This window comes from Scedosporium apiospermum, assembly GCF_000732125.1.
Source record: "Scedosporium apiospermum strain IHEM 14462 chromosome Unknown SEQ_SAPIO_0154, whole genome shotgun sequence".
In the NCBI taxonomy this organism is placed as follows: Eukaryota; Fungi; Ascomycota; class Sordariomycetes; order Microascales; family Microascaceae; genus Scedosporium; species Scedosporium apiospermum.
Window position 1 is genome coordinate 1,180,207 of NW_015971855.1, and position 17,568 is coordinate 1,197,774.

At 50.9% G+C, this 17,568-nt stretch overlaps 5 protein-coding genes across 5 annotated transcripts; 2 read left to right on the plus strand and 3 right to left on the minus strand.

The window, feature by feature from the left end:
• Positions 1–418: 418 nt before the first annotated feature.
• SAPIO_CDS10087 (uncharacterized protein) lies at positions 419–2,433 on the minus strand (the record flags this gene model as incomplete). The annotated part of the gene is made up of 6 exons (XM_016783739.1): positions 419–574; positions 689–1,368; positions 1,442–1,535; positions 1,600–1,982; positions 2,056–2,205; positions 2,280–2,433. 6 exons carry the CDS (start codon positions 2,431–2,433, stop codon positions 419–421), a joined length of 1,617 nt encoding a protein of 538 aa, XP_016639181.1.
• Positions 2,434–7,743: 5,310 nt separating this feature from the next.
• On the plus strand, positions 7,744–8,798 carry SAPIO_CDS10088 (uncharacterized protein; the record flags this gene model as incomplete). The annotated part of the gene is made up of 2 exons (XM_016783740.1): positions 7,744–7,799; positions 7,868–8,798. 2 exons carry the CDS (start codon positions 7,744–7,746, stop codon positions 8,796–8,798), a joined length of 987 nt encoding a protein of 328 aa, XP_016639182.1.
• A 296-nt stretch (positions 8,799–9,094) lies between these two features.
• SAPIO_CDS10089 (Uncharacterized protein) lies at positions 9,095–10,527 on the minus strand (the record flags this gene model as incomplete). Its single annotated transcript, XM_016783741.1, has 5 exons — positions 9,095–9,652; positions 9,716–10,072; positions 10,127–10,224; positions 10,302–10,340; positions 10,419–10,527. The coding sequence occupies 5 exons, from the start codon at positions 10,525–10,527 to the stop codon at positions 9,095–9,097; spliced, it is 1,161 nt and encodes a 386-aa protein (XP_016639183.1).
• A 2,283-nt stretch (positions 10,528–12,810) lies between these two features.
• Positions 12,811–14,320, plus strand: SAPIO_CDS10090 (uncharacterized protein; the record flags this gene model as incomplete). The annotated part of the gene is made up of 6 exons (XM_016783742.1): positions 12,811–12,883; positions 12,976–13,092; positions 13,164–13,245; positions 13,323–13,460; positions 13,521–13,988; positions 14,068–14,320. The coding sequence occupies 6 exons, from the start codon at positions 12,811–12,813 to the stop codon at positions 14,318–14,320; spliced, it is 1,131 nt and encodes a 376-aa protein (XP_016639184.1).
• Positions 14,321–15,681: 1,361 nt separating this feature from the next.
• SAPIO_CDS10091 (Transmembrane BAX inhibitor motif-containing protein) lies at positions 15,682–16,602 on the minus strand (the record flags this gene model as incomplete). Its single annotated transcript, XM_016783743.1, has 2 exons — positions 15,682–16,344; positions 16,444–16,602. The coding sequence occupies 2 exons, from the start codon at positions 16,600–16,602 to the stop codon at positions 15,682–15,684; spliced, it is 822 nt and encodes a 273-aa protein (XP_016639185.1).
• Between the last annotated feature and the right edge of the window lie 966 nt (positions 16,603–17,568).

Genomic DNA, 17,568 nt, shown 5'->3' on the forward strand with positions numbered 1-17,568 from the left:
GATTCTTATATCTACTCCCTTAGCCTCGGGAGATTCCTTTCTTTGAACAAATGGGAACATGCGAATGTGAATTGGTTACGAGGGCCTGAAAAAAAAAAAAAAAAAAGTAAAGTCGCCTCTATAAGACGGGTATCAGTTTAAAAAAAAAGTTTTGGGTTGTTCCCCTTCTTCATCTTCCTCTTATGCTTCTTCTTTTTCTTCTTCCTCTGCTTCCCTCCTCTCTCTCTCCTCTCGGGGAATAAACGCAGTGTTTTGAACCCTCCTTCCCCCTCCCCCTTAATCTCCAAAACCCTACCACGTTTTTTTGTTTCCCCCTACTCCCCTCGACTTAGACCCCGCCCCAGGAACCAAAGAACAAAAAGAACCGACGACCAAAACTCCTTCTAGAGAACGACGAGAACGACATTCTTTCTTAGTTTCAATGATCCCTGGCTGGACTCCCCGTCACACTAGCACCAGGCTTCCGTTTCGTGAGGTTCAGGAAGAAGGCCTCCAGGCCGGCGGTATTGTCGAGTGAAGGAGGGACGCCGTCGGCAGGCGGGGTGGTCGGGTCGGAGCCATAATCCTGGCGGTCCTGTTGGCCGTTCCGTTAGCAATAGTTCTTCTTTTTGGCCCAATAAAAAGGGGGGGGAGGGGGGGGGGAAGCAAGGAAGCAGGAAAAAGAAACCGGGCGCGCTGTGTCCCATACCTTCAGCCTCTGGACCATGTCATCAGCGTCCACCTGAATACCACCCATATTAAACTGCACCGGCCCAATATGATCCGAAACCACACTGCCCCCCATGCCCGCCTTAACAAGGTCCAGATCCTCCAACGGTTTCCTTCCCCCCCTCGTAGGCGTGTTCCCGGCAGCGGCGGCAGCCCTTTCCTTCTTCTCCAACTCCTCCGTCTTCTCCCTCATCATCTCGAGCAGCCTCCCCTGATCAGCCAAAAACCTCTGCGGATCATCCGAAACGACCTCCAACTTCGTAGGATCCGAGGGTTCCGGCCCCGCAAGCTGGAGTGCGCCCGCGCTCGCATCAGGAACCCAGTCCTCGTAGTGGAACAGGGCCGACAGCTGGTTCTGGTGAGATTCTGGTTCTTCGTCTCGGAACGGGTCGCGGGCGGTTGAGGAGTTGGGAAGCGGCCAGTCCTGGTGGATGTCCTCGGACCAGCCGTTGCTGACAGTCTCGACGTCAAAACCTTCGCGGAGCACGCGGATCTTGCCCCACGAGTCCCAGTTGGGCGGCACGAGGATCTTATCGCGGTCGATGACGTTGTGGCGGAGGGGTTCGCGCTTTATGAGGGATGTTATGCCTAGGCTGGCGTGGATGAGGGATCGGAGGGGGGAGGGGAGGTGGGGGGTTGTGTAGATGAGGGATGCGCCGTCTGGGAGTGAGAAGTTAGTTAGTACTTTGCGGATCAAAGGTCGTTTTTTGGTTGGGGGAGGGTTGGGGCGTACGTCTTAGGAGAATGGTTCGTAGATATTGGAGGATTTGGTCAAAGTCTGCTTCTTTCCACCCCTGGCTCTTTTCTAGGACCTCCATTCTATCGGCCTGGTTTGGGTTAGCGATCTGGGGTTTTCCAGGACCAAGTAACAGTTGGAAGATAAAATCTTACGTTTTGGCAGACGACGCATAGAGGCAAACCCAAGCCATCGTCCCATTCACTAGGGCCCAAAGGCAGAGCAGCGTCATCGTCCGCCGCCGCCACGCCCGTCCCATCAAGATTCACCGAGCCGCCTCCCCTTCCGCGATCTCTCCACGACATCATAACGTCCTGCATAGCGTCGACGCAGTTCGAATCCAGAGACTGAAGGATATCGCGTAGCATGAGGATCCATTCTCGCAGTTGGCGCAGCCATAGGTGTGGTTGGCTCCAGTCAAGGAGGACGACTATCAGGGTGTTTGGTATGGTTTCGGGTGTGAGGAGGGGTTTGATGAGGGAGGTGAAGGACGGCGAGGGCGTCGAGAGGAGGTAGAGGGATATGCGAGCGAGGGTGTCTGTTTTGAGAGGAATAGGTTAGGTTAGCTTGGGCTCGGTTCTCTCAGGGGTTGGGGAGCAAAGGCGACGAACCCTCTTGGTCGGAGTCGAGAACGTCGTAGTAGGTGTATCCGAGGGCAAAGTTGTTAGCGATGGGGGGAATACGCTGCCGGTCGATCAACCGCCTTGGGTCGCTATTGGAAAGGGAGTCGAGGAATTCTCTTTGGGATTCGGGGGAGCCACCTGAGAGGTTGAGCAAAGTTAGGGGACAGCCGGTTTCGCAGGAAATGCCGTGAGTCCAAGGGGAAGCTACATACCAAAGACTAGGATATTCTTCTCGGGTAACCGCTTCCCACTCGCGACCGAATCGAGCATGGATGTCCATAAATCTTTCTTCTGCTCCCCATTGCGCCCGTCTGACAAGGCAGAGGTGGAAGTATAAGTCGAGATGCGGTTCGCCGTTGCGGTCATGTTTGCGGCTCCTCTGATAATGGCAACATGTAGACCTTAACTCAGGGCCGAAGCGGTTGTAGGTAATCGAAGGGGCAAGGAAACCAGCACGACTGATAATCTCCTTCGCATCGACGATCTGATGGAGAGATCCGGGAGAAAACGCGTTGCAGTCGCGCTAGGCGGGGAGGACGAGAGTAAGGCTGGTTTGGGGAATGTTTCTTCTAGATGAAAAGATGTTGGATCATCTTCGTCGGGGGCGGGTTCTACTAGAGGGAGAGAGTATATTCAAGACTACGGTGGAAGGGAATGGCAAGTATAATGATGGCGAGGTTCGTCTCTTTCGAATTGATTCGGCCGTTGGGTTCCTCTCATGAAAGATGGACCGATTTCTGGAGAAGATTCCTTTGTCGAGATTTCGGTTCTGTCCTGCCCTGTTACAAAAGCCGTCTGCAGCTGTCAGAATTACAAAGTCAGAAGTACCTTTGGGGCCAAAGGGGGGCTAATTTCAGAACCTCAGGATAGCACGCCTCCGAGCAGAACCTGGTGCGCAAAGACCCAGTATTATATAATTTATATATCGAAAAATTTACTAATTATTTAAGAAATTTTATAATTTTATATAAATTTATAACTATTTTAAATAATTAAATTTAAATTTATTTATTAAATTTTTTTTTTAAAAAAAGATATATATGTATATATAGAAGGTAATAATTCGTCGATGATATTACAGCTGCTTAAAGTCAAGTGCCGCTGGCAGTGACACTTGAAGCATCCATGATCTTACAAAGCTCAGAGAGCCCAGCTCGGTGACCCTGAGCGACCCATGGCTCGTGCAGCTCCTGCAGACAACCTTGCACGGCGCATATTCCGGTTGATCGCAACGACCATTTACTATCCTCGAAGAAGCTTTCATTAAGAATAAGCTATTGAATCGTCTTGCGGCGGCGACACGCCTTGGGATGCTACTCTTTGTCTCCGCCGCTTCAAAGCTGCGAAACCCAACGGGCGAAGAGAATTACGATAGAGGGGATGATTGGGTGGCCGAGAGAATCTGACCAGAACGATCAGAAGGGACGATACCATGGCTCTGGAATGGAACTGTCATGATTCTCCCAGTTAGTTCCTTCGTAGGAAAGAGTAGATTCCCCTGCATCCTGCTTCGTGTAACAACCAACGCCAAACTGTGAGGACGATGATTGGCTCCTGCTTCATACATGAGGGGTAGCCACACCCAGTGACGGTTGCCTCATCTTCCTAGGAGAGAGCAAGGCTGCCTGCCAGTTTGGCTTGAGCCCGCACCCCCTTAGAGACCCGCGAAGTACTTTTTCTCTCATCACCTCTTCGCTGAACTCGAGCTCTATTTTAGATTACAGTTATGAAAATTCATGTAAGTGACCTCTTTCTCATTTGTCCTCGCTGCCAACTGACCAATATCTTAGACAGTTCGAGATGCCCATCTCTATTCTCTCTGACATTACCCTCCCTCTTCCCAAGGCACCAATACGGGTCGTGGTGAAGGTAGATCGGAATGTACTCCGTCACATCGACCCCTTCATGGAGCCCGTATTAGATACGGACGGCTTCACGCGCATCCTACGAAAAGGACGACCCGCCTTGGCAAAGGTCCACCAAGAGCTGAGCACCAAGCTCTTCGGTTCATACTGGCCTCGTTCTTCTGCTTCTATGTCGTGGCCGACGTATGATACCCCGCAAATTCGAGATAAATGGGTGGGGTTTTATTATGAATATAACGTTGAGTTTGGAAATAGAGACCCGCCAGTGCTTGAGCTTAAAACAGCCGAGGAGGTTGTCAACAACGCGGTGGTGTTTCACGCTGTGCAGTTGGATAGGGCTGGGAGAGAAAATGCCAATTATATCATAAATAACGGAGAGGATACTGATGTTGCAGACACCCAGTAGACTATCCTTTCTGCGGTTATTTCATAGGAGCCATATTTTATCAAGGAAAGAAATAAGCGATATTTGAAAGTGCTGTAAAGAATGACTGTAGAAGCACATTTGTCTATCTAAAGAGGAATGACTGTATATTGTGTTACCCACTCTCCAATATCCCATATCCTATATTCCTTCACCATACAACAGTCCTCTCCACCTGTGCTATCCTCTCTAACATCTCATATCCCACAATTCTACATATCCTATAGCCAGAAAACAGTCCCCTTCACCTTCCCAGGCGTATATGTAGCCTTGACTCTCTTTATGACATCCCCACAACTCTGATGGGTTGATACCATGTGATGTTGAAGCTATCATCGCGGGCGTGGGTGATTCGGGCATGCTGCATCAGAGTACTTGACAACAGTGTTACTTGGCGTCCGTGTGCAGTCCCCATCACAATTTGTTGGCCGTGTGTAGACCGCATCAACGCAGCGGCAGACCCGGTGGATGTAAACAGTATGGACACACATGCTGTCTGGTGTATCTATGTATACTTGGTTAAACACCTTGTTTTACACGATCTTGATTTCTCCTCGAAACCAGGGGTTTGAACTAACCAGAGTATGAGTACGGGACTCGGACGGGACTCGGCCTTGAACAATCGTTATTCAATGGGGATTCCAAGGCTATCGGGCTTGTTTGGGTGTTTGGGACGAAGGCAGGACGAGTGATCGGTCTAAGTCAGAACAAAGATGCTGTGAGGTGGAGGTGGATTGCTCGTGCTAGAACGTGAAGACTGAAGGATGTAGATGGCTGGGATGCTTCCCAAGAACATTTACGGCAAACCATCGGAATTCACGAGGTTCTTATATTGACTCAGAGTCGGAGTGTCTTCTTCCTTAGAATGTCGAGTTAGTTCATTGATGATGCTAGCAGCGCTGTTAACCAGAGCATACCAGCACGAGTTCAGGCATCACTCGGCCGTTCGAAGAGACCCAGAAAACGCCCCGTGAAATATCTCATCACAAGAAGCCGAAGCCCGCGCGTTGGGCATCATGGAGGCGGTGCCTGCTCGAGCTTTACCTTAGTCAAGAATGGCTCCCATCCGAAAGAAAGGCAGACCGGGGGCCACAAGGCAGAGAATAGAGCATCAAGCTTGTCACAAGTAATGAAATGTATGTATCTCGGGAAACTGAAGTGGATATTCACGATGTTGGGGGCCGGTGGGGGCCAGCGGGGCCCAAACATGAGCATTGATGAAATGGCAGTCGCCTCATTATTCTATAGCCAAATGATGGACGAACTGCATCCGCGATCATCGGCCAATAGAATGTTGAAAGTAAAATAGGGTCTTGGTGCCTGGAAGCCCACGGAAAGGACCGTGTGGGCTGCGCCAGATCGAACAACATACCCAAATCACTGGAAGGTGTTCGCCGTCGTCGTGTGATAAAGCTAGCCTCGCCAAGCCATGATGTTGGCAGTCGTGGGTGACAGTTTCGTTATTGGCTGGCCCTAGAAGCAGGTCCAATGCATTGAAGGCAAGGCGCCCAAGACAGGCACCTTCGGACCGACATCCAACGCACCAATACCAAATGCTCACCAGCACCGCCCCTCCGCAAATTAGGAGTTCATGCTGTCGATAAATAGATTTTGTGAACCTGCTGCTTGACTGCCTGTCGGTCTGTCATTCGGAGGCTGAAACACGTTGTTCTTGGGACACACGACCACTTCCCGCCGCAGCTTTAACTGTTTACACGTTTCGTGCCTCGTCAAATATCTGAGCCACGGTCTCCTATTAAGCGACCATGGCACCGCCCACTCCTCGACTATTATCTGTTGATTTTTTTTTTCCCCCACTTCTCCTTCTTTTTTACTTTTTTGACCGTCAGGAGCCCACGTAACTCACGAACCGGTCCTCGCTCTGGCCACGTGCGGGTTGGCGGAGGATACACGCGGTAGTTTCTTTGACTCTGAAGCCAGAATCGACCGACTTAACGGGTTGCTTGACCACCGACTGAGGTGTACACATACACTTTCGCCGTGTGTACGAGGCAAAAGTCGAAAAAATAGCGGCAATCGCAGGATCTACCTACGCAAGTTGTTGGCAAATAATCGTTCTGAGCCCGTCGCATTTCTTGTCTGTCTGGGACAAATCATCTGGCCAAGTCAAATGGCCATCGAGCAGCCAGCGACGTCATGTCAGTCAGCCCGAGAGAATGCCCATCGCTCCTTCATAGATCAGCAGGTTTCGCCTCATGAACAGTGCAATTTCCAAAGCGCAGGCCGAGGGCACTTGTGCGAAGTTATCGAAGTCTTTGCAAACACGAGCGCAGAGGACGACCCATGTTAGTGAAGATATCACTCAGCTTGCAACGCCTACTCCGACTGAAGAGGGTGTTCGACGTGATGGAGGGCGTGTTGGATCGGACTGGCAGAAACGCGACTGTCGAAATTGCGATCTTTACGCCTAGAAAATTGCCTCGGCTCGAGGAGGCACAGTAGGTCGGCGCCAGAGATGAGATGCAGCCGTGACCCTGATGGGTTTGCTCTGCCTCTGATGACGAGTTGAAACGCCATACCAGTCACACGGTTAGATGCCGCTCTAGATTCAGGTGAGCCGTTTTGGAATGTCACAGAGGACCCTCATTACAGAGATCTGAACTAGATCGCGAACAACACCTATCTGCACAATTGCAATGAGGTTTTCAGAAAGGAGGCTTACCCAACCTCATGTATGACGCCCGCAAGGACTAGGACTCTCCTTCCCCGGGCCATCGCCGAACCAACTTAGACATAATTTGAGTTTGCACGGGCTCAAGAATGGCGCCCAAGAGCCGGAAGGAGAAGAATATTCCTTCAAAGACGAGATATTCCTCAATTGCGCGGCACCAGCGAGCCTCGGAGGAATTGGATACACATCCCACGGCCAAGTATGCTGTCCCGAGTACCAGATCCAAGCTCAAAGTTGGCACACTAGTGCTTGATCCCCTCGATAGATACTTCTAGTTTTGAAGAGGCCATCGCCGTCGCCGATCTAGAAGATAAAAGCTGTAGTGAATAATCTACTGGTCTTTCTTTGGGACGAAATCTAAAAAGGCTCGTTTGCTTCTCTTCGGGGAGGATATTTCCAGCGTGAAACTCGGGTCTGGATGGGTTGTGCTGTCCGGTGGGAGTATGGTTGGTAACTGGCAGGATAGGATATTGTCGTCCAGATTCCTTTCAAAATGAGTGAGGTACCTCAGTACATGCAATTGCATACATAACTGCCTACACTTCCTCCATAAACGCATATTTCGCCACGCATCACTAGGAATGACATCTGCGCCTCATAATTTGGAGAGCCTTTCCAGCCTCGCAGGTAATCTTGGTAGCCTTGCATTTCCATTTCTATTCTCCCAAGAAGGAAGAAAGGAAACTCACTCCACCATGAACAAGATCCGATCAATACAAGCCCTAAATAAAAGGGAACTAGAAAATGGAATGTAAGTTATCCACATCCCCCCAAACCGCCCTCTCCTCCCGGAGCTAATACTAACTCAAAAACCAACAGCCGTCCAGAAGCCTCCTGGCACGCCGACTACCGCGACACCGCCTTCATCTACTTCGGCGGCCTCCCCAGCGAACTCTCCGAAGGTGACATAATAATAATATTCTCGCAATACGGCGAGCCCGTATTCATCAAGCTCGCGCGTGACAAGGAAACGGGCAAGTCGCGCGGCTTCGGCTGGCTCAAGTACCAAGACCAGCGCAGCACGGAACTGGCGGTGGATAACCTCGGCGGGGCTAAGATATTAGGGCGCGTGATGCACGTGGATCACGCGCGGTATAAGCCGAGGGATGATGAGGATCCGGAGGAGGGAAAGGTGGATTGGCGGTCGATGTTGAGGATGGAGGGGAAGAATGCGGAGGAGAGTAGTGAGGGGGAAGGGGAGGAGGAGGAGGATGGGGGGAGACCGATGTTGGAGGAGGAGAGGGAGTTGGAGAAGTTGATGAGGGAGCATGATGAGGATGATCCGATGAAGGCTTTTTTGATTGAGGAGAAGAAGAAGGAGATAAAGGAGGCGAGGGAGCGGTATGAGAAGAAGTCGAGGAGGGATAAGGATAGGCACAGACACCGGAAGCATAGGTCTAGGAGAGATGACGGCGACGAGGATGAGGAATCGCGCGCGAGGGATAAGAGAGAGGACAGGAGGAGACGTGATGGTAGCCCAGATACCCGAGACTCGAGGAGGAGGGATCGAGAGAGGCGGAGGAGCCCGGGAGAGGAAGGGTCTTGTAAAGATCCCTACGCCGAGGAGCGTGAACGGAGAAGAAGAGAAAAGGAGAAGGAGAGGCGGCAGGACGACCAAGAGGGTGATGCGGAGTCAATAGATCGGCGAAAGCGACGGAAAGAAAGGGATGGCTCACTGGACCGCCGACGAGAGAGGGATGAGAAACGGCATCATAGGGAGAGGAGGAGAAGCAGGAGTAGATCACCCTAAACTAATATATCCTCCCAAATCCACCCCCGAGAGGAAGAATACCCACCTAACAGCATTCATGTTCTGCGTAAGGAAATAGAGGAAAAAAGAAAGAAGAGAAGAAGAGAGAAAACAAATCCTCTAGTTGCAATTGTAATGGTTCGCTAAAATCACAGTAAAACGCCGTTCCCAACCTAGCCTCCAAACCATGTCCCATATCCTAACGCCAAATCACCCATATCCCAACCCATAATCCACAATAACTTCCGTACCTCATACAATGGAAGAAAAAAAAGGAACAAGTAGTGGGACTTCTACTAGCCGTTTCCTAGATACTTCTTCCATCCCTCACGCACACAGTACCTCCTCCCATCCTCACCCACTACGATCACGAACTTCTCCCACCGTGCGTCTCTGCCCGCACCAACGACAACTAGACTCTCCTCGGTAATCCATCCGATGATACCCTTGGCAGGTCGCGCGGTGCCGGGCGTCGTATTCTCCGAGAGCGGCAGTCCTCCGATAAGAGTCTCGTCTCCCGCGGCGAAGGGCGCAGACGCAAACGAGTACACGTCCGAAAAGAGCCTGGGCATGAGGGGGATCTTCCCGAGGATGCCCCATTTTCCTCTGCCGTCGCCGTCGCCGGCTCCAGGCAGCACGGTGCTCGGTGCAGGGACTGGATTTGCGGGCTTCTTCGGCGGTTTCTTGGGATGGGGGACGTCGAATATGTGAAGAGTGGACTTGTCTGAAGTGCAGGCGAGAAGGGTTCCAGAGGGATTGAAGGCGAGAGAGAAAATGGTAGCGGGATCGATGCCCCGGCGGAGTTCAGCGACTTTGGCAAAGCTACTTGTTGTAAACACTCGGACGATAGTTCCCTGCGTAGATGTTAGATATTCACATGTTAATGGGACACAAAGGAAAGATAAAGAGGTACTCACTGTTTCGCTGGCAGTCGCGAGCAGCTCTCCATCTGGACTGATTTGAATGGCCCTCAAAGCCGAAGAGTGCGTTGGGATGATGCTGATATTACCAGTAATCACATTCACGACCTGAATCTGTCCTGGAGTTTGGCCTGGAAATGCCAGAAACTTGTCCGTCAGACAGCACAGACCTAGTAGGTTGTCCGCCGTTTCATAGACGGAGATGAGGTTAGGAGGTTTCTCGAAACTATAGAGACGAATGCTGTTCTGGAGCGCGATGGCGATTCTGCTTCGCGACAGCTGGACACCTCGGACGGTAGCGAGGGTGGATATCTCTATCGCGACCTTGCCACCCAGATCGTCCCAGATGATCGCCTGGGTCCAAGTTAACACTTGGATCATCGTTCTGGTTTGCGGGTTCACACGTACCTTGTTGCTTGCGAACTTGGGAAACTTGCCGCCTCCGACAAGCGCAAGGTAGTTGGTTGTGCCCATCATCTGCACCAGGCCAACACCTGCGTTAAAGTCTGGCCCCTGCCGTCAGCATGGAAGATGGGAGGCGAGCTAGCTATAATTAAGCAGCATCATGGGTCGGCAAGCATACCTCTCGTGGACTTGAGGAGACATGTCTTGGATTGGAAAACTAGAAGCAGGTGAGGTTAGATAAAAGGTCGTGAGGCGAAGGGTTTATGTGACGATGCGAGGCTGAGATTGGACGCACCACATATGCCCGTATTCAAACCAACAGCGAAACAACTCGAGTCATTATTAAAGGACACGGAGAGGACCTGGGTTGTGTTGGGCGACTCGATATTCGGGCGGGTATTCATGATGGCGGTGACGAATACCCTTCTTGAGGGATCGTTTATCTCGTGTCGGAGCTGGTTCGGTTGTGAGGGGAAGTGAGATTGAGAGTGAGAGTGAGAGGTGAGAGTCGGTGGTGGTAAGAAGATGCGAGGAAGGCAAGATGGGCGCTGTTGCACTTGAGGTATTCCGGTGCTATCCAGGCAGCATGGTAAGAATCATAGTGGAAACGAGAGAAACGACGACCCTTTCCTTTCCCGCTGTTGCAAACGGGTTGTGCTTCCAAGATTTACACGATGTCGATTTGACAGGGGGAGCTGTAGGCAGACGATATCGATGATGGAAGTGGAGCTGGGATCAAATGCAATGCAAGGTCGCGGAGTTACTGCCACGAATTAAGTACTGCGTTCAAGCTGTCTGTCCACAGCCTGACGATTGCTTGGGGCAGCGTTGTTGCTGCAGTGAAGAGAGCGCTGAAAGAGAATGTTGAATTTAAGCACCAATGTCTCAAGCTGTTGTTTACCCAACACCGGTGCTCATATTGTTTCTGGATGCTGGAGAAACAGTCTATATGAGAATCCCGAGCTCTTATTAATAAAAAAAAAAAAAAAGCTCGATGATGGATGGTCCTTAATACTCGGATCAAGGCACTGGTGACGGCGGATTCATTCTTTTGGGGCGATCAATCAATTTGATAGAGACGGGAATGGCAACCTGCAGTTCGATGTTGTAGGTCTAGCTACACTGGGGATGCGCTAAAACGGTTTTCCCGGGGGCAAGTGGATTTTATGGATGGACCTTGATCATTCATGTATCCCGTACCTTTGTATACTGTGTCCACTCTGATCGTACGACAACTTCATACTGTCTCCCAACTGCCAGCCGACCTTGTCTTCCGCAGCTGCCAGACACCCGATTGCCGCTTGTCAAAAGCGGTCTGTGTTGTCTCTGTAATTTAACCGAGGTGAAACCGGCAGATTGGGATCAAACAAGGAGATTAGAGCTAATTGGAGTACGAAGTACTCTTCAGGGGGAATCGGCACACTTAGAGGGTCAACATGTCACCAAGAATCTAGTGATGAATACTTTGTTGAATAGATTCGAGTTTACTTCGTATAAGAGAAGCTCCAAAATACTTCGTAAAGATTAAGAAAGGCACAATGGGTGGAATCTTTTCTTTTTCATCTTCTGCTGTTTTTTTTGCTCTTCCATCTGAGGAAATTAATTAATACATGAGACGGAAACATTGATCGTGGTCAGTTCGGTACTGAGGTCTCATCCCTGGACCCTGGGAGATTGTTTCTTCGATGGGACTGTACTGTACATTAACTGTCACGAATGTTGCGCTTCTTGCAGCGGTCACAGCTCACGGGGGCGGTACTGGTACAGCGGATGGTAATTCCTCCAGGTACCTAACCATCCACACAAGTGTCAGTGGTCAGGTACAGAGAATATCTCCGTCCTCCATTAAGTACGAAGTACACTACATCAATAATACAGTTGAGAACGGTCTGAGCATCAATCTCGTGCTATCCATAATCTGGCCTTCCCCAGTCCAGCAGCCAGCGCCTTCCATCAGTGGCTAGCCCAGTAAAGGTCCGCCTTCCCCCTTAGCCCAAGCCAGGCCCCATCTCCCCTCACCCCTGAATCTCCCAGCCTGCCACCGACAGTGACCAGACGCAATTGGTCCTGCCGCAACATTTTGTGTAAAATTGCTTGAAAGTTCCCAGCGCCGTTTTTCTCTCCATCCTCCTTTCCCCCTTTGGATCCTCTCGACTCTCCCAAGTTCCACCCCAGATCAACAACTCAACTTCAACACCTCCACCATCATCAATTCTTCTTCCCCTTTGTCTTTCTGCCGTCGTCGAGTCATCATCGTCGGGGGGTTCGATTGACAGAGTCCGAATTACCTCCCTCCCTTAACTTTTGCGTGTGTGTACCACCTTCTGTACACATATCCCCAACCTCTCCCCACGCCGTGTTGCTGTGGTTCCCCCTGCCGTTGCGCAACATCCTCATCTGATACCCGTAGACGTCGAAGCTCCGCTCGTCGCCTACAAACTTATTTGTTAGTATTCTACAAACTTGATGTCTTCGACTATCGTATGTTACTAGAGACCTTCCCCTTCGCCAACTTGTTTTGTCCTGCACCGCTCCCCTTCAGACGGTGCCTCGTGCAACACCTCTCCTCACCGCGACTTGGCCTCCTTTTTCCGTGACCGGGCTTCGTGATTCTCCACCTCGACACAACTGCCACTCCATTGCAGCTTAAAACATCAGCTAATCTACGAGCTCACCATCCTCAGAAAATGATCCGAAGAAAGAAGAACGTCAAGAAGGGTATCCAGTTCTGCCTTATGGTATGCGGTGCTTCGGGCACAGGTACGTTGACCGCCCACCCTCCATACCCGTCACTATCTAAGCTCTATGCATCCCTATGGGCATTGTTTATCTAACTCACCCGGGTTCTACAGGCAGAACTACCTTCGTCAACACCCTCTGCGATAAGAGTGTCCTCACTCACAAGGAGAGCGACGACCCCAACTCTGCCCACATTGAGGATGGTGTCAAGATCAAGCCCATCACTGTTGGTTCGTCTGCCACGTCTCCCCTCCGAATTATCAGCCATTCTAGGGATATCAATTGACTAGGGATAAAATAGAACTCGACGAGGAGGGTACTCGTATCTCGCTGACCATTGTCGACACTCCTGGCTTCGGCGATCAGATCGACAATGAGGCCAGGTATGTAGCATGCACTTTTCCGGTTCTCGGGCCGCGCCCCTGTCTGTTGCTGTCCCCTAACTTGCTTTGAACTATAGCTTTTCGGAGATTGTTGGCTATCTCGAGCGCCAATATGATGACATTTTGGCCGAGGAGTCAAGGATTAAGCGTAATCCCCGATTCAGAGATAACCGAGTCCATGCTCTGCTCTACTTTATCACCCCCACCGGCCATGGGTACGTTGCGCGTCTTCAACAAATGACAAAAGTTTAGCTGCTAACTGTGTGGGTTTATAGCCTCCGTGAGCTCGATATTGAGCTGATGAAGCGCCTTGCCCCCCGTGTCAACGTTATCCCCGTTATCGGCCGCGCCGACTCTCTCACCCCACACGAGCTTGCCGAGTCCAAGAAGCTTGTCATGGAGGATATCGAGCACTACAGAATCCCCGTCTATAACTTCCCCTACGATATTGAGGAGGACGACGAGGACACCGTCGAGGAGAACGCCGAACTTCGAGGCCTCATGCCATTCGCTATCGTCGGATCTGAGGATATTGTCGAGATCGGCGGCCGAACCGTCCGTGCCCGCCAGTACCCCTGGGGTGTTGTCGAGGTTGACAATCCCCGCCACTCCGACTTCCTCGCCATCCGATCCGCCCTCCTCCACAGCCATCTCGCCGATCTCAAGGAAATCACCCACGACTTCCTTTACGAGAACTACCGTACCGAGAAGCTTAGCAAGAGCGTCGAGGGTGGTGCTGGAGCGTATGTTTCCTTTCCGTTCTCGATCTCTACTGTTTGCTGCATCATTAATTCCTGACAATGAAACTAACTGTGATGATAGTGACTCCTCTATGAACCCCGAGGACCTTGCTTCCCAGTCTGTCCGCCTCAAGGAGGAACAGCTTCGCCGCGAGGAAGAGAAGCTCCGCGAGATCGAGGTCAAGGTACAACGCGAGATCAACGAGAAGCGACAGGAACTCTTGGCCAGGGAGTCTCAGCTCAGGGAGATCGAGGCGCGCATGCAACGGGAAGCCGCTGCTGCTGCTGCCGCGGCGTCTGCCAACCAACACGAAGCCAACGGCGACGGCAACTAATTTCCACGATAGTGTTGTATGCGCTATCCGGAGTTTTCTTGTGTCCCCGGAAAAATCGTGCGACGTTGGTCTATCTTTCCTATACTGGCGTTGGTTTTTCTTGCCCTCCCGATTCCCAAGAAAGTGAGATGAGGTTACAATATTCCCCCTGCTGCTCCGTTTTTATTTTTTTTTTTCCAAGCTTCTGTTCGTATTATTTGTCACCTTCTCCCCTTTTCAGCTTATTCAGTCAATGGATACCGAACGATTCAAAAAATGCAGCCCCGTCAAGAGGTTTGTTTCTCTTGGAGATGGAGCTGCGATGACGACGAAAGAGTAGTTGACTAGATGGGAGGCTGCAGGATTAGATGAATCAGTACTATATCTATCTATGGTGCACAACCTGCCTCAGCAATGGGGGATCTTGCGAGAGTTTGGTGAGACTTTGGAGATGGAGGATGAAAAGGTGGATTTCGCTCTGATTGCGGGTTACCGGCTTGTCTTCTCCGGATGGTTTCCGACTCTTCGGGATCTAGGTCGTCGTCGCGTATGCTACATGTTATGGAAGCAGAAGCTAGCCTCAAAGCCTTTGTCCTCGTCCTGTGGTCTAGATCCTGCCTCATTTCGAGGGGATTAATACTGGTACAAAACTACAAATGCCCTCCTAGCTTAGTCCTTTCTTATTCCTTTATTTACTTTTCTTTAATGCCAATGAAGACCTTTTCCGAGTTTCGCAATTCAAGGGACATAACTTGTCTCAAAGATATCCCTGTGATTGATCGGGGTTGATTTGGTATCACGATGATTCAAGCCACATCAATGTATCCTCATCGACTTGATAAACATGATTTGATTCAGCTAGACTACAGGTTCTCTGACAGGTCAAATAAAAGCAAAAAAAGACTCCAGAAACCGATTGCAAGCTTTGAACCCATGTTAAGGAAGTGGCTGGGAGGGGTTTCCCCCACCATGATCCGACTCTGACGTTTGGATCTTTGAGCGTGACACGCTCGAATTAGCTTCCCCATGTGATTCCCTGAAAATACAAAAGCGCTTGCAAAATATTGAAAGCAAAACGACTGTCCTGGAATGAAGGGGTGGGGATGTCTCTGTAGGGGATGTATGGCTGCGCATGAAGCGATCAGCCAGACAGGTATAGATTTTGGCGATGACGATAGCAAAAAGACGATGTTGGGAAGTCGTAAGAAACTCTCAAATCATAGCACCAACATCGGCCAGCCATTTTTTCGACCTTGATTCATGTCCTTCTTCTTATCTTAACGATGGGGAGGGTGCTGCTTTCTTCTGGTCGCAACTGGCCCTATTTTTGGATGGCTTGTCTTGTTGGTACAGAAAACCGGCAGGCGGCGACCCGGCGGATTTTAGTTGTTCTGGTTGTTAAGGATTCGAAGAATGGCGAGGAACAAGTTAATGATGTCCAAGTACAAGCTGATAGCGGCGGCGATCTCCTCCTCGACGTGGAGCTTCCTCATGACGAGCTGAGTGTCAATGAGGATGTAGACGCTGAAGATGAGAGCAGCGACGCCGCCGTAGATAAGATCGGCCGTCTTGGAGTAGGGCAGGAAGATGTAGATGAAGCCGAAGATGACGAGGCCCCAGAGCGCGCCGAAAGCGTAGGGGATCCAGCTCGTGAAGTCATACTTCGTCTGGCAAGCGAAAGCAGTCAAGAAGACGAAGATGCCAGCAGTGATGATGAGTGCGTTAAGCACAATAGAGACATCATAGAATGACACAACGACGGAGATGGTGTACGCCTCGGCAGCGGTAAACAGGGCCAGGAAGGCGAGGTTCGTGGGATACGACTTGCGCTTCCAGTAGGTGAGGCCGAGGAAGACGAAAGACCCGATGACGGAGATCCAGAGGAGGAGCGGGTTGGACTGGATCCACGACTTGTACGAGGTGGAGAAGAACGAGACGGCGGAGAGGGCGGTGGTCGCGATGAGTTGGGCAGAGAGGATAGCGTAGACTTTGCGGACGAATTGGTTGCGGATGTCGATGGTGGCTTCGGCTACGGATCCTCCGAACTGTCGCGCAAAGAGATCGTCACGTCAGCCTAGAAGCTCCCAGAGGGGGAAGAGAGAAGCTTCGGGAAGTAAGTGAAATGGAAATATTTTTAATCTCACCTTGAAGTCATCGGGAATATTGTCCTCGCTTGAGCGCGGACCGGCGAAGAGCGGGGTGGCGCTGGTGGATGAGCTCGCCTCGGCCTGATAGCCCGGGGGCGCTTGGGTAAAGTCATCGGGGTCCTGCGTCGGGGCAGGCGTGTACTTTGCGTTCGACATGGCGAATCTGCTTCGTGGAAGCGACTAGTTGTTTCTATGTCGGAAAAAAATAGAAAAGGAAGACCTGCTGTCTTTCCGATTGCAAGAGCCGGATCGATAGTTATACACTCGGTCTGCGAGGGATCACGTATGAGGGGTTGTTTGTTGCTGAGGAGGAGGCTGAGGCCTTGTTTGAGGATGATGTTGGAGGATGAGGTAAACTAGGTGGGGACATGGAAGGCAGCTTCCTCTGAACAATGAAATGCTGGCGTCATGTGGTTGTTAAACTTAGTAAGTCGGAAATCGGCGCTGTATACGAAGTACACAGTAAATACTAGCTCCGATGCGAGTAATCTACGTACAGTGTGAGTGGCTGACCTGGCCCGTTCCTTGGCCCTGAATGGAGCACGTTTGGGCACTGTTTGGCACCAAAACCGGATTACTTTCGCACTGTATCTGACGACTGAGGCATCAATATCATTGGTTGGCTCTCACCTGTGGTTCCGGAGCTCGAGTCATTCACCGTTCTCGGAGCCGACAGTGGTGGTCGGGGGATTTCTTCTGCTGATGGATCCAGAGTTCCGTGCTGTTTTATTTCCTTTCATTTCGAGTCTTGGATGGAGATAGCATGAATGAAACAGCTAGGGCTAAACTTTTACAAGCAAGGGAGTAATGAGAGTAATACTGAGAATGACAATCAATAAATTTGCCCGCCCACAACAACAGGCCACCACCTCCTCCAAGTTTTGGCAGTCGATAAATGAGTAGACAAAACAAGCGGATGAACGAGGAGGCAAACTAGACAAAACCAACAAACGAGCAGACAAACGAGGAGACAAACGCGGGCGATGGCGCCTGGTAGGAAAGGGATTGCCAAGGGGGAGCGTCAATCTTGAGTCCTTTGCCACAAATATCTCCTATGCCCCCCGACTTCGAGACCGCAAAGACGACCATCACGTTCCACCTTTTTTAAAGGCAAGAAGAAGC